At 41.9% G+C, this 27,817-nt stretch overlaps 1 protein-coding gene across 3 annotated transcripts in view; it reads left to right on the top strand.

The window, feature by feature from the left end:
- Positions 1 to 27,817, top strand: part of Bzw2 (basic leucine zipper and W2 domains 2) — a 60,560-nt gene that overhangs the window by 18,836 nt on the left and 13,907 nt on the right. For 2 of the 3 annotated variants that reach the window (NM_134402.3, XM_063261524.1), the window contains exons 2-8: positions 1,170 to 1,234; positions 6,058 to 6,234; positions 12,751 to 12,854; positions 16,308 to 16,373; positions 17,944 to 18,079; positions 21,770 to 21,879; positions 26,191 to 26,361. In NM_134402.3, the coding sequence (NP_599229.1) occupies positions 1,177 to 1,234; positions 6,058 to 6,234; positions 12,751 to 12,854; positions 16,308 to 16,373; positions 17,944 to 18,079; positions 21,770 to 21,879; positions 26,191 to 26,361 (822 nt within the window). In that variant the 5' untranslated portion in view covers positions 1,170 to 1,176. Of the gene's footprint in view, positions 1 to 1,169; positions 1,235 to 6,057; positions 6,235 to 12,750; positions 12,855 to 16,307; positions 16,374 to 17,943; positions 18,080 to 21,769; positions 21,914 to 21,947; positions 22,115 to 26,190; positions 26,362 to 27,817 lie in introns of those variants that run through there. The other variant, XM_063261525.1, reaches the window with a different exon arrangement.

Below are 27,817 nucleotides of genomic sequence, written 5' to 3'. Positions count from 1 at the left end.
TTTTTCTCCATATCCCAAGCAGAACTTAAAGTGGAAATCCTCCTGCCTCGGCCTCCCAAATAGTTGGGGTTACAATGCCACCAAGAATCGCTTCAAGTCACACTTTTTAAAATGGTAGATGGTAAATGCTGTCACGTTTGAATAGCACATACTGCCTTCTTTTGCTTCTGTAACTTAAGCAGTCTAGATATTTTTGGTATGTATTCCAACAGGTTACTACTCATTGTTAAAGGTCTTAGAGAATAAATTTTATATATCAATATTTAATTTTTTCCTTAGGCATGAGAAGCACATTATATTTACCCTCCTTTTAAGCAAACAAGTTGCACTTCATCTTCTTTAACAGAATTCTTTCCTATGAAGAGCTGACCAGTTAAGCATTTAGATGCTCACATGTTGCTTAATTTGTAAGTCTTAAAAAGTAGTCTTAGATTTTTAGTCCTTAGATCAATCAGATGACGATAAAATGGCTGGTCCTGAAGACGGAAGGAGCAGAACGCTAGTCAGCATACACAGGAAGCGGGGGACACTGCTATCAGAGACAGGAAGTCCCTGCAAAGGAGGCGTGAATGAGTGCGCGCACAGAGTAAGCACCAGGAACAGCCGGGGGAGCCTACCTGGAAGAAGCCAAGTGCGGCCTCAGAAACTAAACTTCATCCTGTCTTTTGGAGCAAAAGCAGAAGTCACTGAGGTTTCAACGCAGTGTATGATGGGGAAAATGGGGTCTTAACATAACTCCATCATCAGAGATGGAGGCCGAACCTGAGGCCACAGCAGAGTTCAATCTAATTCACTCTTTTCCAGGGCTAACGAGACACATGTTCAATGCCACAGCTGTATTTCACATACATATATGTCCGCCTTGGTGTGTAAGTGTGACTGTAGGATAGTGGGAATAAAGTAATTGTTAGACTGCGGGGTATATCACGTAAATATTAACAGATATTCATCATCTACTCCCTGAAAGCATTGCACGGAGTCTTAACTTCTGCCAACGTTGATGCCAGTGGTTGTTTCCCAACCTTGGTCCTTGGTAAATTCTCAATTTACTAAGCCAGGAGGGCAGAATCCACATTCACTCGTGGTTGAGCTTGAACATGTACTGTTATCTACATAGGTTTGTTTGGAATGCTAATTTGAAGTACATAAATGCTGTCTTTCTTTTGCAGTAATTTTATGAATAAGCATCAGAAGCCGGTACTAACAGGCCAGCGGTTCAAAACCCGGAAAAGGGGTAGGTTGTGTCGTGTCGTGTTGTCGTGTCGTGTCGTGTCGTGTCGTGTCGTGTTGTATAGTGTATGTGTGTTCTAATCAAATTAGTAGGATTGAAAAGAGTTTGAACTGTCTCCTACTTCCCCTTACTGGTGCACTGGGACTCTTAATTAGCCTTTATTCTGTGGTGCAGCTGTGGAACTGAGTTTTCTGTTTAGTGCCGGACGGCTCTCGTGTCCTACTGGAGCTCTGCCCCTTCAAGGACAAAGTGAAAACAACTGATAAGTTTGGCTGCTTCTTACATGCACAGCCTTACTGATTGTGACCTCATGTTTTATATTTTAGTTTCCTGTTTTTTGCTTTGTTTTTTGAGGAAATATTCATGAAAAGGATAGTGCTCCTAGGGAAAAGAGGTTCCCGGAATCTGAAGTCAGATTAAATCTAGTATGGTACTAGCCCTTGAAGTGCATGGGACTTTCACTCATTCCTGCTGTGAGCAGAATTCACCATATAGTGAACATCCAGTTGGCTTTGGACTTGCCACAGTCTTTCAGTTTCAGCCGCTTGAGTTCCTGACTAGAAGCGTCAGTCAGCACATCTGTGTGATTTCTCTGTCGGCTTTCTTCCCTCCTGAGCTAATGATGAGAGACGTGGCCAGGGCCTTGCATGGGTACATGTGAGACAAGTGCTTTATCTCTAAGCTATTCTATTCTGCTCACAGCCCATCATGCTGTGGAAGTTGAGGCACTGATAGCTCGTCACATTATCTCCACAGTCAGAAGATATCACTGAAGAAAAGGCTTCTCAGATATTCCCTGGGGACCATCTCCCCACATGATTCTAGATTTTGTCGGGGTGACAGTGAACATTGACATCACACAAAAGCATCTGTAGCCATGTTGAGCTGTCTCATATCTTACCTCTTCCTTGGCAGTTCCTTTAGGAAATTACTGAAAGTTGATAAGCACAAGTTGTCAAGTTGTTTGATTTTTGAGACAGGGTTTCTCTGTGTAACCTGGCTACTCTATAGACCCCAGAGCCTTAGATACCTGCCTGCCTCTGCCTCTTGGCCACCATGCACCACCACGTCCAGCTCAAACACAAAATTTTAAGTTGTCTATTACATAAAAATATTTATTTAATGTGTATGAGTACACTGTAGCCACCTTCAGACACACCAGAAGAGGGCATCATATCCCTTTACAGATGGTTGTGAGCCACCATGTAGTTGCTGGGAATTGAACTCAGGACCTCTGGAAGAGCAGTCAGTACCCTTGACCCCTGAGCCATCTCTCCAGCCCCATAAAAATAATTTTTACTCTGTGGACTCTTGGCATAGCTTGGCTCCCCTTCCCTCCCCCCCCCAGCCCCCACCCCCACACACATACCCGCCCCAACCATATTTCTCAGTTCCTCGGTTTGTAATTTCCAAATTATCAAAGTCTGATCTACCACCTCAGTCAACATCAAAGCATAGTGTATCGTTGTGAGAATCGCCTCAGTTGAAGTCAGTCATAGACGTAATGGATGACCTATGGTCTTTCTATTTCCTGTGTTTTTCCTATTTCGAGGAAGCAAACATCTGTCTCCAGAGAAGAGAAAGTGACCCTTGGGTTAGGTTCTGAGTCAAAAGGTGCTGTTTTCTCTGCTTGCCCATGGGTTCCCCCAGCTCAGGACTATGATTATTCTACACTCTAGCCTACGTACTCTGTTCTTCTAGAATGTTGACCCTCCTCCCCTCCCCCACTGCACAAGACTAATTATTTCTGTTGCTGCCATTTACATGATCGTGGCTGCATAATGTTTTTCTTAAGACATCAAAGAGTCTTTTATCTCTTGTTTTATAGTGAACACCGTTGCTATTAATCTGCATCTGTCTTTATGGCATCTCCTCCTTACGCACCTCTGACTAGCACTCCGGTTCTGATGTTAGTATAAATGATGTCAACTGCTTATTATCCGTTCTTACGTTAGACAGCTATGAGTGGCCAATCTGTGCAAGCGAGACAGTTTTAATGATACCAGAGTTAGGCAAGCATGTAATTTAAGCAGAGGGCTCCATCGGCTGTAGTCACAGCGGCTGGGCCTCAGTGGACTCGTCTGGTTGGTGCTTTTGATTTCACAACCGTGAATGAAGTCAGATCATGTTTTCCTGTGGCTATCTCTTGCTCCTCCCCCCATGCCCTCTTCTTTCTTACTTTTGCAGTATTAGATGCTTACCCCCACTACAGAGACAGAGTGTTCAGCCCTGCTCCCTCTGACCATCTGTCCTCTCCTACGACTGTGGACAAGACCTTCATGGTACAGCTCTTACTTGGTTGTGTTTCTCTTTACATAAGCATCCTTGTGAGACCTTGTAATTAAATGAATTCAGAAGTTTTCTGATTTTGGCTTCATTTCCTATGGCTTAAAACTAGACAACCTTAACTTCCCCTTTGTAATATTAAAGAATTGATAACGGTGGTTGTATGGTGGAGGAATTCTTGTGTCATAGGTGCATCTCACGTTGTCGGTCCTTTGAGAATGTCATACAATGTATTTTAATCATATTCACCTTTTCTCTCTCCCCCAAAGCTTCCTAGGTATATCCCCTTTCCCTCCTCACACATACTCTACATCTATTTTTTAATTCCATCAAGACCAGCTTGTGCTGCCCAAACGTTCTTGGTTGTGTGACCTTCCACTCAGTTAGAGAAGCCTGATCAGAGCTGTACTTTTTTTATAGCAAACTGACCCTTCTCCCAGCAGCTGGTAGATATTTCCCTCTCAGCTAGGGATGGAACTTTGTACCCAACTCCCTTCACCGTGCTGAGTTTCCTTTTCGGGACTCTGTGGGTCTTATACAAGATGTCGCAGCCACTGTTATAATGCATTCATGTGTATGTCTGTCCTGCCCATGTCCCTAAGACACTGTCTTCTTCTTTCCACCCACTGCCTCTGGCTCTTAAGCTCTTTCCACTCCCTCATCCACGGTGATCTCTGAGACTTTGGCAGGTGGACTGTGGTACATAGGTTTCATTTCCCCTCACCTTTTATGATAGTGAAGCGCTCTCTTGGTCACATTGCTGTGTTCTTCAGCTTTGAGCTGCCTCCTAGAAGCTGGACTTCCTTCCCACTGTCTACACCTGCGCTATTTCCTTCTCCTGTGTCTTTTCCTCCTTTGTAGTATCTTGTGGCTTAGCCTATAGTTACCCCACACTTTTGAGGCTTTGAACATTTTAATACATCCCCACTTTGCCCTTGTCTTTGAAGAATTCTAGTTTGGCTGAACACTGGGACTCTAGGTTAGAAGTTGGTTTTAGCCAAATTTTTGAAGATAACTGGTGTTTGAACCCAAATTGTTCATAATTTATTGAACAGTTCGTGTGATTCTGTTTCTTGATACTTCATGTGTGACTTGGTTTTGGTTTGTGTTGCCTCAGAAACATCTGGTGGATGATTTATTTCTGGCATTCAAAAATTTATGTGCATCCAATTTAAGGGTAGTATGTAACACTTTTCAACTAAAAATTCATTCTTCAATTCTGTTTTTGGTTTGGTTTTTTTGTTTGTTTGTTTGTTTGTTTTTTGTTTTTTTAAACTATCTGGAAATTTAAAAAGTAATTTCAATTGACTTGGGGTTTGCTATGTTTTTGCTGTACTATTTTAACTTTTGACTGCTCCGCCCTCTTCCTTGTCTTTTGACTAAGATTTTCTAGCGTGTTCACCTTTTTGTCTAGTTTTTTTCTGGCAGATAACTTTCAGCCTTCTCTTTCAGTTGTTCTTCTCTTTTTCTGTCATTTGTCACTGTCACTGCCCACTGTCACTCAGGAAGTATTTATCAGGTCCTTCCCTGCCCTCTGCCTTCTTCCTCTCTTTCTCTTCTTCAACATCAGCCTTCCACAAGACAAGACAACGCTCTAGAGTCTAGACCAGGACTCCTCCATCTCCCATACTTCTCTCCAGCCACACAACACCATGTCTCTGAGTTCGTTTGTGAATACAGTTCATCACATTAGGTCATGATGTCTTTCATTGTGTTCCTCACCAGTGACCACCGCTGAATAACAGCTCTTTTCCCTTACATCTGCAGCCCTGTCAGATGACCTACGGTATCAAAACTGAGCTTAATCACAACACTAAATCATCATTTATCTCTTCTGCATGAGTCTACAGCACAGTATTTCAGAATCTAGACGATATGTGATCTTGGAATAGATTACAACAACTAGAAGAATCCATTAAAAAGATTGTAAGATTCTAAACAAGTATCTCACTGTCTTATTCAATGAATAAGTGTTTTGAATGTTATGCTTTGGATGCTAGCAAAATATGAATAGAGATAACACCCATGCACACACAGCAAGACATCTTTGGGACTCTCGAGACTGAATGTCACGTGCTGAGGAGAGACAGTACCTGCCCTGCGCATGCAGCACACAACACATCTTGTTTCTCGTATTCAGGGTTCTTTGCCCATTCTCCAGAGTAGTTTGTCTTATTGAAGAGGTATGTCTTGTTTCCTCCATCTCCGTCTTGTTCATTGTCTTCTTCTACAGTCCAGCGATTCTCTGCTTCATTTCTTTATCTTTGACAAAATAATAATTTAAGTTTTAGTTGACATAAATTTTTCCATGACGAGACTTAATAGATTGGGCTAGCCTATAAATGAACAGTCGTTAAAGTTATTGTGTGTGAGATGCTTAAAACGCTTGGTGGCCTTATTATACAGAGTTATTTAGTTTGTTTGAATAAATATTTTAACGGGGGTTTTAGAACATGGAAGTTTACATTTACAGTTTCTTTCAGGACTATATGGATAAACACATGAAATCTATTTATTTATTTACTTACTTATTATTTCAGATGAAAAAGAGAAATTCGAACCCACAGTCTTCAGGGATACACTTGTCCAGGGGCTTAATGAAGCTGGTGATGACCTTGAAGCTGTAGCCAAATTCTTGGACTCTACTGGCTCACGACTAGATTATCGTCGCTATGCAGACACACTCTTTGATATCCTGGTGGCTGGCAGCATGCTTGGTAAGCCGTATAGTTGGGCATTTTCTTATAGTGTGCCTGTATTTCAATTCTACTGCCATATTTCCTCTTAAGATAATCTTTGGAAGCTTACATTAATGACATTTGGTTTAAAAAAATCTACAATATTTACCTAGATTATAATTTAGAATGGTATTAATGAAGTATAGGCTTAGATTTTTCAAAACCTACTTTAATAAGGGTTCTTGAATGTTTTCCCCTCCCTTCTAGTCCACCACTCACCAGAGGTAGTGAAAAGGAAAGATTAATAGGGCAGAGGGGGATATGCACCTGTTGCGAAGTAGTCCTTTTGGGCCATCCCAGGCTTCGATGGAGGATATCCGCAGATCAGTTCCCATGAGTCAGCAGCGGTAGCTTGATCCACTCACAATCAGCAGTGGGAGTTGGGTCCAGAAACTGCAAGGCTCTGCCACGCGGCCCAATCCACAGAAGCAGCAAGAAGCTGCTTATCACAAGCTGGGCTATCACAAAACGTGATATTCTCTCCACAAATTCCTGACAAACCATGATCAGCAGAGAGCGGTAAGGTGAACCAGGCCCACACAGCATCATCCACTGTCTGTTGGGTTATACTTATACCCTTTCCAAACATCGCATATTCTCTCGTGTCCACTTCAGCAAAACACCACATGCCCTTTTTCCAGGCAGCTTCCAGAAAAACATGATGTGTTTGTAATCAACAAAACATCTTCCCTGCTTCAGCAAAGCATCCTCTTATAAGACAGTCTCCAGAAAAATATCACATGGCACAATTGAGTCTCAAAATTAAAAAAAAAAAAAAATCCAGAAATTTCCACATCATAGCCCCCTTTCTGTTTAAAAATTGTCTTTTTCTCTAACATTAACAATCTACATGCAATAGGAACAATTATAAGAACCACAAAACTAAGACTTCACCTCATACCTTAAACAAATAGCTATGTATTGTACAAGAGAGTCAAACAATAGTCTAATAAAACGACCTTAAATTTCCATCGATGTGCAATAACCAAGCAAAACAACCTACCACTCTAGATGATAACGACCATAACACATCACAGAAGCAAAACTATCCACCCCAACAGTCTTACAATCGCTTCCTGCTGAATTGGGAAGAAGAATTCATGTATGAGGCCCAAGGGGAAGGGGGGAATGGTTCATCTGAAAAGAGCTAGCTGTAACATTTGGTGCCCAGTCTCTGTATTGTCTGTCCAGTCTTTGTGTGACCAATGGTTTGGGCTAGGCCTTTTGAAGTTGGGTGCTTTTTTTTTTTTTTTTTTTTTTTTTTTTTTTTTTTTTTTTTTTTTTTGGAGAGATCAGTAACAGACATTCTGAGAGTGAATCACCTGGGCTGTTTGCTTTGTGGAGACACTCATGTCTCAGCTGATAAAAGGTTTTCCCTGGTCAGATCTGAGTTTTATACATTTGGTTGGTAACCATATTTCTCATTCCCTGCAGATATATAAGAATAATCACATAATCTTAAAACTATTGCAGGTTTCCATTCTAATGTCAACACATCCTTATAGTGTATTGGTTGGCTTAGTTCCTGAGGTTTTTTCAATAATCCAATGTCTTTCAGCTGCTGTTGTAGCCTAACTTATTAAGAAAATTAACAAAGCATTATTTTGGGTTTTTTGCTCTCCCTTTGTGTTTAATAAACATCTTTTTTAAGGTACAGTTGACTCTCTCTATAACTGCCTGAGTTATAGGATTGTGTGGTATACCAGTAGTAATGCTTTCCTTTGTAACATTCAAAGAAGTCCTTCATGTTACTGGATGTATATGTGGAAACATTATCAGTTTTAATTTGTGCAGGTGTCCCCTTAATTGCCATTATTTCTAACATGTGCAATTACACAATCAGCCTTTTTAGAAGTTAAAGCAGTTGTCCACTGAAACTCTCAGGACCCGTCACTGGTATATTATATATACATTTGTTTCCCAATGCAGGCTTAAAATGATGGCTGGTTCATAGAGCATAGAAGTAGGAGTTTCTGTTGACATGAGGACATGGCCACTACTTAAGCCAAAAGCCGACTGCCTCGTGTGTTCCTAATCTGAAGTGTCTGTAGAAGGCTGTGCCCTTGAGTATTGCCTAAGTCTTTTATATCTTTGCTGTGTAGTTAATGAGCTCAGATAACAAATGGCAGCTTCTCTTTTCTCCTCCACAAACACATGCATGTGAAAGCCCAAGGTTAGGAATCCCCCTGTATAGCTCTTCCAAATTATTCAATGAGACAAGCAAAGTCTCTCAGTGAAAACCAAAGCTTGCTAAGATGACTACTCTGGCTAGCCCACTTGTTCTAGGGAAACCCATGTCCCTGCTTTCTTAATAGCCACTGGGTATTTTATGCAGCTCCTGGAACTCTTGAGTTCTGCTCTTTATAACAACTGAGCTCTCTCCCCAGCCCCTCTAGATCTTAGTTCCTGTAGTTGGCTTCTTTTGTAGCTATGTGTCATTAGAAGCAGTCAGTTTCCTGATGTTAAGCTATTTAACAGATATTTGGGAACTGAGAGGTGGCTGCTCTTCTAAAGGACCTAGGTTCAGTTTCCCAGCACCTACATGGTGACTCACAACCATCTGTAACTCCAGTTCCATTGAATCCAATGCCCTCTCTGGCTTCCACAGCTGCTACACACTTCCATCCAAAGCACCTGCACACATAAAATAAAATATGAGTGAGGTGGTTTCTTTGAGATTTGTAAACCTGTGGAAATTGGTTGTTACCAATGGAAGTGGGGGCAAGTGTGCTGGGTGCACTGATAAGACAGTAGGTGATACAAAGGCAGAGTGTCTGTCCCAGATGCCATCTGTGCTTTCTATTGAGAAACATTGGCTAAGCCAAGCTGCCTTGCAGTAGGGCAAATACCTTCCTCCGTTTTGATGTAGAGCCTCTTCTGAGCTCTGTTTACATGCTCTGATGTGGAACATGGCCCCAGACATCACCAGGGTGTGTTCTACACTGCCAACTTTCACTACATACTGAATTAATTTTGTGTTACCATTTATATAACTCATTCATCAGTGTAGAATTCAAGAGAGCTGTATATAGTATGGTAAATCCCAATACCTAGAAATACCCACTGATAATATTTTGGTTAATTCCCTTCTAGAAATCTCTCACCTCACACAGTTTTGAGAATTGAGTGTGTGTGTGATATATATATATGCATTTTAATTTATGTTTACTAAGCAATATATTCTGCCTTTCACTTCCCATGAACATTATATTTGGGGTGATTTGTACATGGCCCAGCTGTGTTAAAGAATATTGAGTTCCAGGGTTGGTGGACACAAATCCTGTGTCCTGTGTCCTGCTCTGTGTAATTGGCAAGCACCAAGGAATTTAAGGGTGGATGATGGTAAGGATCCTAGCAGTCAAAGAGAATGTTTTAGTTAACATTTCACTGTAAATCACGAGTCTCTACTTACATCTATCTTTTTTTAGATCTTGTCAATTAAATTAACAATTGGTATTTTTGTAATGAATAATACAGAATGTTCTAGCATGACTTTTAGTATTCGCTGGTTATCATGTTCTTTATCATTACACTGGCAACTCTGTGCAGCTATAATGGTCAGGAAGTTTGTCACACGTCACTGGTGCCAAGTCCTGTGGAACCATGCTACTGTAACCAATCCTGCGGGCAGCTCATTTGCATAGACAATTCAAGTTCTCCTATCACAACTGTGTATTGTGTATTAGGCTGCCTGTGGCCTCCAGGTGGCACTCTTCTTTTTTTCTTTTTTCCTTTTTGGATATTTTATGTATTTACATTTCAAATGTTATCCCCTTTCCTGGTTCCTCCCTCTCACTCTCCCCTTCTATGTAGATGCTCCCCTTCCCACCCACTCCCACCTCACCACCCTGGCATTCCCCTACACTGGTCTTCACAGGGCCAAAGGTCTCTCCTCCCATTGATGCCTGACAAGGCCATCCTCTGCTACATATGTGGCTGGAGCCATAGGTCCCTCCCTGTGTACTTGTTGGTTGGTGGCTTAGTCCCTGGGAGTTCTGAGGGTCTAGTTGGTTGATGTTGTTCTTCCTATAGGATTGCAAACCCCTTCAGCTCCTTCAGTCTTTTCGCTAACTCCTCCACTGGGGTCCCCGTGATCAGTCCGGTGGTTGGCTGCAAGCATCCTCATCTGTGTCAGTAAGGCTCTGGCAGAGCCTCTCAAGAGACCTCCATATCAGGCTCCTGTCAGCAAGCACTTCTTGGCATCAGCAATAGTGACTGACATTGGTGGCTTCATATGGGATGAATCCCCAAGTAGGGCAGTCTCTGGATGACCTTTCCTTCAGTCTCTGCTCCACTCTTTGTCCCTGTATTTCCTTTAGACAGGAGCAATTCTGGGTTAAAATTTTGAGGAGAATGAATGGCCCCACCCCTCAACCCAGGGCCTTGCCTAACCCCCGGATATGGTCTCTACAGGTTCTCCCTCCCCTTTGTTGGGCATTTCAGCTAATCTCATCCATGTTGGGTCCTGAGAGCCTCTTGCTTTTATTGAGCTGTTTGTTTGTATTTCCTTCCTCTCTTACTAGATTGCTACATGTTCCTTCCCACCAGTCTTTCACCCTTCTCCCCCGGCCCATGAAAGTGTTGCAGTATTTGCTCACTGATCATTGATGACTATCTGGAGGGCTTATTTACAATCAGTAGCCAGTTTAGCTCTGCAGCCAAACTCCATCGTTCACACTGTGTTATTATGTACAGCAAGAAAGTAGGACAAATGTTTAGCATAGTTAGTCCAGGTATACAACCCCAGGTGCCTTTGAATCCAGATTTATGGTGTAATTAATGAGCTAAGACAAGTTCATTCCTTCGATGTGAATCCTTTGTTAAACAACCAGTTGAGCAGGAATTTCCTTCATACCACAGAGTTTTCCTATTGTTCTTGGTCTTTCTTCAAAGAATATTTTTCTTTTCTCTACCTCTACCTTGAGAAACGGTCTCGATACAATGAATCTATTTTCTTTTACTACTACTACTACCTTGAAAACTAGTGGTATTCCAAAACCTAGAAGTGACAGTTTACTCTTGCTTCTAATATGATTTAAAAAAAAATTTAAATGTGAGTGTGCCATCAGCATGTGACAAGTGTATCTATTGTGTGTAATGAACGAATGCAACTTTTAAGACATTTCCCTCCATGTTGTCCCAGGTGGTTGTGTACACTATGTGCATTGGGTACATAGGTTGGTTTAAGGAAAACAGACTCCTGCTAGAGCCCACGTCTCTAAAATTAATTTACTTACAAAACTACTTGCTGAATTCTAAAGCCCCCTGGAAGAGTCTGTAAGCTAAGAAATTCTCACTTGCCTATGTCCAGTGACACAACTGGCTGTGTGGCTTTTTCACCCAGTCACAAATTACATTAAAGCTAGAGCACACAAATGTAGGAAGTGACTGATAAGGAGATAACAAGGTTGGTCTCTTTGTTGCTGTACCCAAGGTGCAGAGCACAAGAACTTGTTATAAAACTATATGCTTCAAATACTTGGTAAGTATAGGAGAGGTATCACTCTGACATGAGCTATTCAAACACATCTTGACCATAGTGAAATAGAGCTGAAAAAACGGAAATGGTTAATTCTCTGATCCCGCCCTTGAAGTCAATCACTGCTTATAGCAGCCATTGTTAGAACTTACGGGAACATGGAAATTGAACTCTCATAAAAAAGGCACTCTTGTTCCAGTCCATTTATTCTTCTAGCAAAACAAATAAGAGAATAAAACATTGTTCCAACCAATGCAGGTACTTGATGACTAAGTACGAGTTCAAGGAGTCAGTACAGACTATTAATCACATATGGGAAATCGTGTTAATGAAAGAGGAAAGGATTTTAGAAACATTCCTGTGTCCCAATAAAAGCCAAAAATGTCCATAAAAATTGTTTAATATGGTTGACACCACAGTCAGGACTAATAACCTACTACCAGCACACTTGCCATGTATAAAACTTGGATCTTGCACTAAGAGATGGCTCAGTGATTAATAACTTCAGCTTCGGGGCATCAGACATTCTCTTCTAGTCTCTGCCGTCATCATCACTTACAAGTGCAAAGACACACATAATTGAAACAATAATACAAAAACAAACAAAAAAGAATCGAGTCTGTGCAATCCTACAGTTATGTAAACACAGTGCAGCAAGGCATTTACCAGTGCAGAAAATGTCAAGGCCCAATGGGGGAATCTTCAAAGTGCACTGAGACTAGTGGAATTCAACTCATTTCACTGAATAAAAGTGAGTTTTCGTGGTTAGGTACCCACTTAGGAAAGGACTAGGTTTATAAGGACAGAATCTAGTGAAGGCCAGGATATGGCGCCGATGTGGTCAGGTGTGATGTAAGCAGCTTATTTGCATTGTCTTGACTAAATACATGTGTATCCAAGGGAATTTACTGTGGCTCTTTTTTTACCTCTACTCTCGGTGTTTTTCCTTGCTTCTCTCTTCATATTTTGGTGTCGTCCCTCTGCTGTATCCTAACTATAATGACTTGTCTTCACAGCCCCTGGAGGAACACGCATAGATGATGGTGACAAGACCAAGATGACCAACCACTGTGTGTTTTCAGCAAATGAAGATCATGAAACCATCCGAAACTATGCTCAGGTAGCATCTGGCATGGAAAGAGTGCGTGTGCTGGATCACAACCTCTGAACAAAATGGCAGGGAAAGCGCTCCCAGTCACACTGCTAGATGGACTCTTTTAAGTGTGTGAAAATACACAGTTGCATTCCTGCTAGAACAGAGAGCATTAAGTACCACACCTTTGCCCCTCATCTACAAGGCTCCAGGTGCCCACTGCAGCTGAATTTTTGCTACACAGTCATCCTATCTTTTGGAGAAAACCGTTTTGCTCCTTCTTGTCATACTAAAGTTGCCCATTCCCTTTGGCCCATTGGTTTTACTTCTTTTTTTTTTTAAAGATTTATTTATTCATTTATTATATTTATATAATACACTGTAGCTGTCTTCAGACACACCAGAAGAGGGCATCAGATCTCATTACAGATGGTTGTGAGCCACCATGTGGTTGCTGGGAATTGAACTCAGGACCTCTGGAAGAGCAGTCGGGTGCTCTTAACCGCTGAGCCATCTCTCCAGCCCTGGTTTTACTTCTTGGTCTTAAAACATCTTACAGCTATGTTTGAGCATGTATGAAATGGCAATTAAATTAGCATCACAATATTTCTTATAGTAATACCAAGGAGGGGAACTGTTGTAAAAGCCAATGGAAAGTTTTGCGATTTATATTAACAGAATACATACTGTATAGCTATTAAAGAAAATGAAGAGAGCTGGAGAGATCGCACAGTGGTCAAGACCTGGGTTTAATCATCAGCACCCATGTGACAGCTTACCACTCAAGTCCCAGGGAATCCAATAACCCCTTCTGGTCTCTAGGGTACTCTGCATGCATGTGGTGCACAGACATACATACCGACTAAACACTAATGCACAAAAATAAAATAAACCAATTTTTTAGCAGTCATAAAGAAGGAAGGGACTATGAATGTAATCTGGCTAGTAGAGTATTTACCTAGCATGCATAAAGCCCAAGCTTGAGCCCCAGGCACTGCATAAAGTGAGTGGACACCTGGTGCATGCGAGCAATCCCATCACTCTGGAGGTAGAAGTAGGTAGACCAGAAGTTCAAAGACATCCTATCCTCAGCTACATAGTGAGTTGAGGCTTTATTGGACCCAGTCTCAAAAATGAATAAGAGCTGAAGAGATACTTGTATAGCATAAAACCTATAAGAGATTCATGAGTCAATAATAAATTGGGATAAGCATCCTTTCTAAGAAAGGATGCATAGAGACATTTCAAAGGAGAAGAAACAAATCCCCATTAAATGTGTGCAAGTATGTTCAAACTCACTGGTTTTTAGGGCAATACTAAGTCAAATTATGGAGTGTTAGTTTGCCCACATTAGCTTGGTTAAAAAAAAGTAATGAATTTTAAGGCCTACTGAAAGGTCAGGAAGCTATCCATTCATTGCAAATACAGCTAACCAGATCTACTCTTCCTGTCTGATTATATATGGACTCTTCGAAAGTCTGATCTGGCAGTGCGGCTCAGTGGGGAGCATGTGTCTGTGTAGCTTGCACAAGCTTCACTACCAAAATAGGGGGTTAGATTTTTTTTGCATGAAACAGAAGATTAAGCATCTAGAGGACGCTGGTGTGTCCTCTAGATGTCTTTGTTTCTACTGTGTATACAAGAGCTATAAATACTCGGAGAAGGCATAGGCTTCAATAATAACCCTGAGTTCCATAGCTCATCTTTTTGATTTGGGGCTGGGTCTCATAGCCCAGGCTGGCTTCAAACTCCTGCTGCCTGTTGTGCTACCACAGCTGGAAGGACCATAATTCCTAAGTCTGATTTCTTTGATACCTAATAACAGTTTAATGTCTACCGTGTCATAATAGAACATTCAGCATCAAGTTACTGCAGATTATTGTTTGCATCCCAATGAAAACATAAATTAAAATGAAACGAAACTGGAAGTCAAAAGGACAACTGTTCCTATAGGAATATATTTGTATATTTCTAAATGTAAAGATATAGTACTGTTTGCCTTTTTATCCTGTATTAGTAGGGTGGTATCTTTTAGCAAGTGATTCCATTTTTCATATTTAATATGAAGGAAGATCTTTTGGGGCTCTGATGACTTTGGGTAAAGACAGCTGCACCAAGCCCGATGGCCCAGCTTCAATCCCCTGAACCCATTTGTCAGGAGGAAAGAAGTAACCCGAAACGTTTCCTCTGGACTCCACACGAGTGTGATGATACTTGTGCACCCACACACACAGAAGGAAGGAAGGAGGGAGGGAGGGAGGGAGGGAGGGAGGGAGGGAGGGAGGGAGGGTGGGTGGATTGATGGGTGAGTGGGTAGGTAATTAGATGGATGGGTGGGTGATTGGATGGATGGATTGGGGGTGGTAGATGGATGGACGACTTTTATAAAACCAAAGATCTTCTGGTCTGTGTTTGAGCTTTTAAGTCATTGCTTATTTATAGATTGTCAGAAGAACCTGACCAATGGGATGTTCAGTCAGAAGAAAAAACAGAATAAAAAGCGTGTTTGAGTTGAAAATTAATTTTCTATAAGCTATATACTTGGCAAGTACTTTGATTGAAAGCCTGAGGTGATTTTAGTGTTGTTCTTGGTACTCTTAGTTATATGAAGAAACACACCAACTTAAAAGTATGTTACATGGACATTAGAGAAAGCAATTGGGTTCAGACATGTGCATGGTTACTAAAGATAATCGGTACTTACAAGATCGCTGTCTCAGTAAAAGAACCATTCATACATAACAGTCTAGACTCAAGACAGAAAGGCAAACCCTGCTTGAGGGTTCTGTAGAAATAGTGAGGCCGGTAATTCTTCATAGCTAAGTAGATTGTGTTTTTTGTTCACCTACAAAAAACACATCTATGATTCATCCGGATAGTAATGTGCCCTGAGCTCTGCTCTCCCGACCTATACCACTGGCCGAGTGATTTTATCGTTAACCCCTTTGTTTCAGACATACTCAATGCCTGTAACTCACTCGAAGATTAAAAAATCCCATTTTATTTTCATAAACATTTATTTATTCATTTTCTCTCTTTAATTTTTTTCATTTTAGATTGTATTTTTGTTTTTAAAGTGCATGTATTTGTCTAAGGATATGTGTAAAAGCGTAGGAGCCCTTTAAGATTGGAAACATTTCCCTATGGCTAGAGTTACAGGCACTTTTGAGCTTACCAACATGGGTACTGGGAATTAAGCTCAGTCCTCTGAGAAAGCAGCAAGCACTCTTAACCTTAGATCCATGTCTCTGGGCCCTGTTTCTATTCTTCAGTTCGCTTTATCCTCTGTATGTATTGGGTCTTACTTTTCTTGGGGTCATGGTACCTCTTTTGAAGTGCTCATGGTTCCCATGTCTTAGTATGAGCACACTCGTCTTTTTTATTATTGTAGACCTGTGATGGTACATATGGTGGATTCCACCCCTCTATCTGTGACCTTTAAATTATTTGCATAATTCAATGATTCTGCTTTGTGTTTAGGTCTTCAACAAACTCATCAGGAGATACAAATATTTGGAAAAGGCATTTGAAGATGAAATGAAAAAGGTAAATTCAAATATCTAAGGAAGAAGGATCCTGAGCTTGGGGTCAACCTGAGCAACAAAACAAGACCATATCTAAAAAAACAAAGCACACACAGACACACACACACACACACACACACACACAGACACAGACACAGACACACACGCATACACATACAGATAGATACACACAGAGAGAGAATTTTGAACTTCAGCTCTTTCTCTCACTCCTTGGCATGAGGTGATTTGTTTGTTTGTTTGTTTGGAGCATACTAGACATGGAATAGAAGTCAAAGGCTCTGATTAAGGGTCTTCCACTCAGTATACATATCTAGAGAATGACATAATCTCTCTGAGATACCAGGGATGGTGAGTTAGTGTGTCCTACACACATTACAGAGCTGGTTAAAAATCACGTCACCCCCAGGTAAAAACAAACCTATATTAATGCTGGGAACTTTTCATTGGTTTTGAGTGATGAAAAGTCAGTCAGGTCCCTTGCTGTGTATTGGGGTCCCCTGGGGAATCTCAGCATCATACCTAAGAGATGATGAAATTGAGAAACTTTAGTCATAGCACAAAGCAAAGGAGAGTTGGGAAAAGGAGGACCACAGCCCACAGCTTTGCAGACTTAAAACTCACTGTGAAGAGGGACATAAGTTCCCCTTTGCTTTGACTTGTTTAAGACTTTCTAAGTAACCCTCTCTCACTCTCTTACATGTTAAGGTTTGCAGTATTGGGGCACACACATCTCCCACTCCTAAAGTCAAGAGTCTTTTCAAATTCTATTTAGAAATTCCTTTATCTCGAATCTTCCATTGCCTCTTTACCAAAGCTAGTAGTTAAACCATGATCCAAGAAATAATGTGTTTGATTCTGATGTTTTAAAACTGTAGACAACTCTTCTCCCTCAAAGGTCTTCCTCCAACTCTTTTCTGCTGTTTTGTGTTTCAAAAACTTATATTCAATGGCTGGAGAGATGGGACAGATGACTCAGAAGTTAGAATACTTATGCTCTTGCAAAGGGCCTGAGTTAACTCCTAGCCTTCATATCACGTGACTTACAGCAACTACAACTCCAGTCCCAGGATCTGACACTCTCTTCCGGCTTTCCAGTCATCTGCATGCACACACACACACACACACACACACACACACACACACACACACCACGGTTACATGTAAATCAATGAAAATAAAATTTTATTCTTTGCAAAATAAGGTTTTTATGTATGCCACGGGGGTGGGGAGATGTGAAAGTCAATATATTTCAGAAAACATGTTTGCTGTGTGCTTCCTCTCCTCCATATGCACAGGCAAGTGTACATTATGTATACATACCATTCCCCAAGCGTCCCTTATCGTGACTATTTATAACTACATGTGTGTGAATCCACAGGAAAGTACTGTGTCCGACAGCGTTTCTTTCTACACTATCCATTTATGACTGAACATGCGTTTCCAGTGTCTGATAAATGCACTATATGGTGACCTGCTTTACCACGTAGGACGAATGACCACACTGCATTGTTATTTATCTTCCTACATTGTTGTCTGGTTTATAGTGGTATTTTCTCTTTTTTTACCTGCAGCTTCTCCTCTTCCTTAAAGCATTTTCTGAAGCAGAGCAGACAAAGTTGGCAATGCTGTCTGGGATCCTGTTGGGCAATGGAACCCTCCCGGCCACCATCCTTACCAGTCTCTTCACCGACAGCTTAGTCAAAGAAGGTACTTAAGGCTTGTCACATGTGTGATGGAAAAGAAAAGGAACAATAGAGACAGGAGAAAACTGTCTGCCTTTCTTGTGTGTGTGTGTGTGTGTGTGTGTGTGTGTGCGCGCGCGCGCGTGTGTGTGTGTGTGTGTGTGTGTGTGTGTGTGTGTGTGTGTGTGCGCGCGCATGCGCCTGTGCCTGTGCATGCACATATCGCCAAGAAATGATGTTTTTCATGTACATGTTCACTATAAGGAATCAGAAAGAAGAATGTGCACACCTATTATATATTAGCATTTGACTTCGACTCGCAGATTGGGGATACCTTGAAACTGATTAGATCCAAACCTTTTCTTCCAGCTCAGATGCTCCTCTTTGTGTGAATAACACAACATGGTCTGGAAAAGTTTTGTCCTCTGTAGGACCCTTTTGCTTTGAAGATAAAATGCCAGCCAGTAAAGAAAGTAGAAGCCAGAGATTTCCTGTTTTCAAAATATCCCCTAAACAAAAACCTAAACTGTTACCACCTTGGATCTGTGGAGCTGATCAGGAGGCTGAGGCCTTAAGGGTCATAGCAGGTTTAAGGACGTCTTGGGCTACATAGTGAATTCCAGGCCAGCCTGAAAAACATAGCAGCACCCTCCCTTGTGAAATAAAATACACAGAGACTGGGCAGGAGCCTTTCTGTGGTATTCATTTCACTCACATTTCTCAGACGTTCAGGACGAGATAGCTTATTGGCTAGGAGCACTTACTGCTCTGGTGGAAACCAAGTTCCTTTCCCAGCAAACCATCACTGCCTGTAAGCACAGTTCCAGGCCCTCCTACACTCTTCTGACCTTGGACATCCACACACGCACATGGGCAAGCATATACACAAAACATAAAATATCTCTTATTAAAAGACATTCGGTTGTCCAAAAGACAATGAAGACTTTCAAAGTCAAGAATGCTGCAAATGTTAAAGTATTAAGAGTTTGGCAGGCACTACTGAAATAATTGATTACACAATGAGACAAAAGTGGGCTGTTCTCTTGTAGGAGGATAATGGTATGCAAATTACAATTTACCGCAAAACAGTTATTTTCCTTAAAAATAAATTAAAGGCACTTTTGTGAGAGCATCTGTTTCTTTCTGGGGAGTTTTCCTCCTGCGTGTAGGAAGGCCCAGCTTCATTCATGCCCGTAGTGAGAGGGCTAATAGTTCTCTTGTAGCTAAGGAAAAAAAATAGTAAGTCAAGAGACAGGTGCCGTCATGCTGATTGCCTACTGTGTTTGGCATATGATTCTGGAATCACTAGTACATTGTTAATACTGGGCTTTTTGACCGAATATGTTTCTAAAAAGAATTCAGGACACTTCATATATCTTACTTATGTTGTTAGCCATTTTTTTTTGCACCTAAAAAGAAGGTAAAATTTACACTCTATACATTGATAATATTGAATTACCTAAGCCATCACAACAGGAAATATTTACCCTACTAGTTAATGTCAGACCTAAGTGAGAGAGAGGCTCAGCTGTTAATAGCACTCTCTGCTCCTGACAAAGATGAGGACTCAGTTCCCAGCACCATCCTTCAGTTCATAACACCTACAACTGTTATTTCAGGGGACCCAGTGCCCTCTTCTGGCCTTATGTGCACATTGCACACACATAAGGTGTGTAATGTGTGTGCGTATGCACAGGTGCACATAAACTAGAACTAATCAGTCTTTAATAGCGACCATTGTAGAATTTAGGTGGTAGTTGTATGGCTTAATGTATTCACCGTTTCTGTGGTTGAAACTGGTTATAGTAAAATAGGAAGGAAAGGACCTTTGCTATGGGAGTGGCCTTGTGTTTGCATCATGGTTTTCCCTTGTGCTTTACCACCATTAGAAACTAGACATTTAAATGCTGATTCCTAGTTGAGAATGGATTAAGAAATTATATGAATAGGAAATACCATTCATGGCATGGACTTCATCCCAAGAGCGTTTTTCCTGATCATCATCGAAAGTCTAAAGATCAGCCATGATATGTATCTCCCTCTGTGTCCGTGTTCAGCAGAATGCCACTTAACACAGGCTCGGGAGCTTGCCCAGCTGATGTACATAGCCAAGGTCATAGAAAGGAGGAGGAGGAGGAGGAGGTGCCAGGACTGAGGCTTATCAGAAGTCAGTGACCAACATAGAAATTCTTTTAGACAGGAGTGAAAAAGACATTGGCAGTAGCTCCTGCCACCAACACTAGGCAGAATGTTTGATGTAGGAAAATCAATTCAGAATTTCCACCACGACATAAGTTTTCATCAAATGCAATATAAATTTAAAACTGGAAATCAGAAGCGTTTACAGAAGAGTTGTCTGCTAGCTAGCTAATTGTTTATTTTTGGAAGTAATCATGATTCAAACATGGATAAGGGATTGAGCGGTTTCTTGATTAACATCTGTCAGAACTGCTGTTTTAAAGTTCCAGACATGTTGATTTTAAACAGCCCTGGTGCTGTGAGTTCATTTAAGGGTTTTTTTTTTTTATATTTTATTCTTTCGTCCAAAGAGAAACATACATTGAAAGGTCTGTGGCCATCCACACTGATAGTTCTCTTCAGTTACCGGCATCGTGGCATCACTTGACAAGTCAGCTGTCACTAGAACCTCACTCCTGTCCTTTCTATTGCTGAGGGAGGGAATTGCGTGTTCCTGGCCAGCTTGAGCTACAAAGCAAGATCCTGACTCAAAAAAAAAAAAAAAAAAAAATTAAAAATTTAGGAGTGGAACCTTAAATAGCACATGTTTGTAATTGCAGTGCTGAGAAGCAGAAACAAGAAGGTCCCTGGGGCTTAATGTCTAATAATCCTAGCTTAACTGGAGAGCCTTGGACCACAGAAGAGACCCTGACTCAGCAAACAAGATGAAGAGCTAGTGGTACTGATGCCCACCTTTTCTCCTAGCACTCAGGAAGCCGAGGCAGGCATATCTCTGTGACTTTGAGATCATGCTGGTCTTCAGAGCTAGTTCAAGGACAGCCAAGGCTACACACAACAACAACAAATACAACCAAACAAGAGGAGGGCTTCTGAGGACTTCAGTGTTGACCTCTGGCCTCCATACACACATGCACACATTTATTAAATGTGAATAAATGAATTAAACACTTGAATGATTCAGTTATACCAGACGGGAATCAGTATCCCTGCTGTGAAAAGATGTTGTTGTTGTTGTTGTTGTTGTTGTTGTTGTTGTTGTTGTTGTTGTCGTTTTCCAGACAGAGTTTCTCTGTCTAGTCCTGACTGTCCTGGAACTTGCTCTGTAGACAAGACTAGCCTTGATCTCAAGAGATCTACCCGCGTTTGCCTCCAGATGCTGGAATTAAAGGCATGTACCACCACTGCCTGGCTGAAAACTATTTTCATTGTTGATTTTGTTGTGGTGGTTGTTAATTTGTTTTTGTTTTAGAAGTGGAATAGCACCATGTAGCCCTGCCTGTCCTCACACTTACTGTGTAGATGCAGCTGGTCTGGCTCTTACAGCAATGCTCCTGCCTCTACTTCTTGTTGCTGGCATCAAGGGCATGATGGGTTCTGGCTCATGAAGATGTTTTCATGAGTATGAAAAGAGCTGTGCATGCAGGTCTGTCTACCTCTGTGGAAACCCATTCAGAAATGTTCGTCCTCGCAGGCGGTCTCTGTACCCAGGAATGACATTCTCGCTCTCTTTTAACAGGCATCGCAGCCTCGTTCGCTGTCAAGCTTTTCAAAGCCTGGATGGCAGAGAAAGATGCCAATTCTGTCACCTCTTCATTGAGAAAAGCCAACCTGGACAAGAGGCTGCTTGTCAGTGTCTTTGCATCAAGCTTATATGGGTGACCTAAGTGTCTTTGCATCAAGCTTATATGGGTGACGGGCGCTAGGGTGTTGTCGTGTCGGTGAAGTACCAGGGTCTGTGCTGAACTGGAGTGTGTTCCTTTTATTTATTCTCTTAGAGAAACTGATTTGGTTGTACACATGCTAATATATTTTAGATAAATGAAATGCCCCCTAGGCCCATCATGAGGAACACTTCTGGGAATGCACGAAGGCTCTTCTAGAGAGGATTAATTACGTGGGGAGAGGCGAGGCTGTATGATGCTAGGACCATCTCGTGAGGTGTCACAGCGCATGAACTAAAAAGCGGGGAAGGAGAGAACCAGCTGAGCGCTGGAATTGCCCTTTCTCTGCTTCCAGGTTGGCTCTGTGAAGCAAGCCACACTTACCAACATGATATCCCCCAACTGTGACCCAAATTAAACCCTTCACCTAAAGTTTCCTTCTCTCATATATGTGGTCATAGCTACCTATATAGAATTATAAGAGCTATAAACGCGTAAGTTCGGAAGTTTGCTGACAGGGTATTAACATTTTGTCAACAGTAAACCTTTTTCCTGGCGGCCACAGTGATACTTCAGTGAGACCGGACTTGCCTAACACACTCAAAGCCATCCTGGTTGCAGTCCGCAGTGTAAAAAAAACAAACCAACACTTTCAGTATCAAATAACTATTTGCAAAACTGAAGGGTTTTTTTTTTTTTAAGACTGTGTTTAAAAACTAATGTATTTTTTAAAAACTCATTCTCAACAAATAAGATACTTGTGAAATGTTCATTAGGAATTATATTACCTCTTTCTTTCTTTCTTTAAGGGGTAGGGTGTGTCTTGCATTCCTTGATGCACATATAGAGGTCAGGATGACTTGTGGGAGTTTGTTGTTCTACTGTGCTGTTACAGGGATCAAACTCAGGTTGGCGGGCTTTGCCGCAAGCCTATTTACCCAGAGAACCTTCCTGCCAGACCCACCACACCATAGCATTTTTGGTGAGGCTGTGAATTGTCCATGAATTAGCTGGATCTTGTCTAGTCACAGCTGGGTTCCACATGTCTTTTCATCTCAGGAACCAGACTGAAGGATCTCTCATTTTGGACATTGTGTCTGCGTAAGACAGAAACATGTCATAAACTAAAGCCCTCGGGCACATTAAAAGCCTACTTGCTATTGGCCACCCAAAGTTTATTGGCCCTGATGGAGACATGGCTCAGTGGTGAAGAATGCCTACTGTTCTTGCAAAGGGTCCAGCATTCATGTCAGGAAGACGTAGTTCCTAGCTATCTGTAACTCCATCTCCATGGGCTCCAATCCCTCTTCTGGCCTTCAAATGCGCCTGCACTCACACTCATATATCTACACTCTGACACATGTGCGTAAATACCATTTAAAATAAAAATGAGGGAAAAAAAGAGTCACTGGCAAGTCTGGAAATAGAGTAGGACATTTAGCTACTCCTGCTTCTGTTTGCAGCACTGAGGGAGGGGTTTTGTTGATCCACTCTGACTGAGAGGAAGTTGGCCATTGGTAGCAGAGATAGAATGTATCGCAGAGTGCCACAAAAGACTCACAGTCTGGTTTCTGAAATAGCTATAAGATGGTTAATTAGGTCACTGGATATAAAAATGCATCTGTCTTGAAAGCACTTGGCATTTGACTGTTCTTACTAGATCTGCATGCTGTGAGAAGACGAAGCACCCAATTGCTTCCGACTTCAGTGGGGCGAGGACAGGGTGCTTGTGATATCCAAGTACAGGAGGTGCCTGAGACTTCCTGACTCAACCCATGAGACAATTGGCATCTGTTACATTCTCAAGGGAGTGATTTTTGTTGCATGAAGATATGCAACAAAGTTTTATGTAACCATTCACAAAAATAGTGATGTTAGCCATTACTCAGCCCTGTTCCAGATGAAGGAAAAATTTGTATGGCTTGAGAGGAGAGGGGATGGGAGAAACTATTTCAAGTCCCTAGAAAAAGGACAAGTGAAGTGGCCTTACCTTTTATTTATTCATTTAGTTTGTTTTTGGTTTATTGTGTGCCAGAAATTCTGGGAATGGGGATAATTGAAAGATAGCAGACAGACCCTGGCTTTTATGAGGTAACATCCAACTTCAAGGGAATGGGCTACACACAACTAAAACATGCATTTTTTTTTTTTAATGGTGAATTAGTGTCACTGTGGTACATGTCTAGAACCCTAACACTGGGGGCAGAGGCTAGAATATTACCCTGAGTTTGAAGCTAATCTTCTGGTACATAGCCAGACCGAAGCCTACCTTCATGAGACTCTACCTCAAAGTCAAAAACAAAGGGAAAAGTCAAGGTCCAACACTGTAGAGAGAAAAAAAATGACATAGACAAAAGCTAGAGGAAAACAGATCATGTCGAGTAATAATTAATACAGACTTCTGGTAGTCGGGAGGCCTATGTAATGAGGGTATGCATCTGCTTTATAAGTGAACTGTGAACAGTATGATTGACATGCACTTGAGCACAACATCAGATCCCATTTTGCAGTCCTGTCTTCCTGACAGAGAATGTTCGGTGGTTATACTGAGCTGTGGAGCCAATATTGACTTTAGTCCCAACAGCACTGTCCTTGAATAGTTCTAGCTATACAGTCCACATCAGCTGCTGTGTTTGGTGATGCATTTCTACTTCAGGCCTGGCAATATGGATATATGAGTGGGAGGGCCTGCTCCCAAGCCTGAGAACTGAGTTTGACTCCTCAGGACCCACATATGGAAAGAGCAGATTTCCACAAGCTGTCCTCTGAGGACCCACACATGTGTGAACACACTAGTTAGATAGAGAGAGGTGACTAGGTAGGTAGGTAGGTAGGTAGATAGATAGATAGATAGATAGATAGATACATAGATACATAGATAGATACATAGATAGATACATAGATAGATACATAGATACATAGATAGATAGATACATAGATAGATAGATACATAGATAGGTAGGTACATAGATAGGTAGATACATAGATAGGTAGATAGTTTTTGTTTTTAGAAATACTTTTTTTTATTATAAACAGTCTAATCTAAAGTGCCAATACAGTTTGATTCTCTGGGAGAAGTGCCAATACAGTTTGATTCTCTGGGAGGAGAGGGGACCACTCCATAAAATGAAATGGGTCCCTTCCCCCTAAATCTGGAAGGTTTTTGGTGATACTGTAAATATTAACAGTGAAATTTCATTGTGGTGGGAAGTGGTGTTTTGATATGCATGCACATTTGATAGATTTTCCCATTGACTCTTGTTCTGAAATACAAGATATGACTCAAGGGAAATTTGCTGGTGATGATATGGGAAGGTTGAGGTTTGAGTCCTGGCCCAGCAGCCTCTGCTCTGCTCCTCTCCTCAGTGGTGGCCCCATGACAGTTCTTAACACTAAGGTGGAAATACGGAGCCTTGGGCAACATGCGGGCAGATCTAACCAATGCAAAGCACATGCCGGGTGTTTAGACTTGCCGGCAGTTGGGGGGAATGTGAGAGCTTTGAAAATTGCCTGCATCTCATAGTTGGCTGCTGACTTCACACAGGATTAGACGGTGAGTAAGCGTTACCGAGAGGGTGCCAGGCTGCATAGGGTAAGATGAAATGATGACGGTATCAAAGCAGCTATGGGGTTCTGCTCTTTTTTGTTGTTGTTGTTTTGTCAAAAAAATAAAAAATAAAAAAAAAAAACACCATCTGAATTATGTAAGAACCCAGGCAGTTGATGAGGTAAGTTCAGATTGGGTCTCACTCAGACCTTAGTTGAGAGCCACCCTCAGTGTAGAATGGTAAAGTCCCCCATTGCTCCCTCGCTGTATTGGAATAGCCGCAGCATTTACTTGGAATGAGAGTGGAGGTCCCTGGAGACAAGTGGTTTTTCTCCTACTGTTTCCAATCATTTCAGCCTTGCGGAGAGAGCCCTGTTAACTCAATTAAGGAAGCAGTGCGAACAGCTAACTTGTGTCCATGTTCTTCTCAATTTAAAAACAATTCAAATGCTGCTCAGAGTTTTATCGAATTCGTGTAGTCAGACAAATTTAGCCCTGTGCTGTCATTGATTAAAGCGAAAGGAGAAAAGATGGATGGGCACAGTGCACAAAGCAAGTTTGTCTGCGTTGCTCAATCCTTTTCATAAAATCATCTTATTTTAAAAGTCACTGTATAGGAATATGTTAGTCCTCCTCATCTGAATGTGAGAGTTCACAAGTGACATTGGTGTGAGAATTCCTTCCTCGTCTGAATAGGCTGGACTTTACACACCTCCTTTTCTCCCTCAGGAACTCTTCCCAGTGAACAGACAGAGTGTGGATCATTTCGCCAAGTACTTCACTGACGCAGGACTGAAGGAGCTGTCAGACTTTCTCCGAGTCCAGCAGTCACTGGGCACCAGGAAGGAACTGCAGAAGGAGCTGCAAGAGCGACTGTCTCAGGAATGCCCCATCAAGGAGGTAAGAGGCCGTGTAGTGAAGCCCTGCACAACACACACAGATACAGGGTAAGGATGGAGCCCGTCAGGGAGCTAGGAGACCACGGTGAACTCCAGTTCAACAAACATGGTTGATGGCTGTGGGTGTATTCAATGATAGAGCACCTGAAGAAGTATTCACTAGGCCATGGTTTACATCCCCAACGCATGCAAAAAACTATGCATGCTAGCGAGGGTGTGCGTGTGTGCGTACGTTCGTGTGTAGAATTATATAGGTCATATAACATAAGCTTCCCCTGTTGTGGTAAATTCCCCAGCCCAAATAAGCCGTTGAAAAGAAAACGCAACTCAATATGAATACAAGCTGTGCACCTAGATTGGGCAGATCTAACACTGCACTGCTCTATTCCCCAGCTATGAGATCTCTTATCACTTGCAGTTTCTCCAGGCCTCATGCTTCAGCTCCATCTTCCTCCCTCCTCCTCTTCCTCTTCCTCTTCTTCCTCCTCTTCCTTCTCCTCCTCTTCCTCCTCTTCCTCCTCCTCCACCATCCCTTTTCCCCCTCCCCTCCCCAACTCCACCTTTCCTTTCCCCTGCCTAATCACCAGCTCTAGCCTTTATTTTACAAGTTAAAATGGGGAGAAGGTCCTGACCTCTCCTAGGCAGCCCCTCTTGGGGAAGAGTAATTAGCATCAAAATATGAACAGCACCAGGGCAACCCGCCTTCCCCTCCCTCGCCTTCCCGTCCCTCCTATGTGTTACCATACACTATTCCCTTGCTCCTAACATTGAAGTTGGCTCAAAGTACTGACTCAAAATCCTATTTTGTTATATTTGGGAGTATTCTAGAAACTGACGTTATTTTGGCTCACACTGCTCATTTTCACCAGGCTGCCATGATTATCAAACGGTTTTGTCAACACGCAGACTTGGCGCTCTGCTGGTAAAATCTCCCACACAGTGATGATTTCCGTTGAACTGTCGATTCTCTACCTGGTGCGAGCATTAACTAGCACTTAGTGTCAAGGCGTGGGCATTTTGCATCACTGGGTATGAATGTGTTGCTTGTTTCTATTTTCATGGCCCCTGGAGTCAAACCCAGGACCGTGTGCATACACAGCAAGAGCCCCACCATTGGGCTATATTCCAGCGTCTTTGAAGAAGAAAACACAAATCCACACAGGGAAAGATCAGTTGGGCCAGCATCTTATGTACCCCATTATAAGAGCTCTGTAAAGGCTACCGGTTTTGGAACCGTGCTTAAGCATGGTTTGCCATGTGTTAGAGAGCAATGACTGTCTACACATCTGGAAAGGCATTGTTTAAGCTGAAAGAAAAAACCACCCTTTCTACATGATAAACTCAAACTTTAGCTGGGGAGTCCTCCTCCTACTCCCAAATCCTTGAGTTTCAGCTGTATCTGCTGTACTCTGAGCCTTACCTGGCTTCTCGAGAGAGTGGGGGCTGGAGAAGCTCAA

Source organism: Rattus norvegicus, chromosome 6 (genome assembly GCF_036323735.1).
Source record: "Rattus norvegicus strain BN/NHsdMcwi chromosome 6, GRCr8, whole genome shotgun sequence".
Taxonomy (NCBI): Eukaryota; Metazoa; Chordata; class Mammalia; order Rodentia; family Muridae; genus Rattus; species Rattus norvegicus.
The sequence above is the reverse complement of the archived record's forward strand: the minus strand, read 5'-3'. Positions and strand labels throughout refer to the sequence as shown.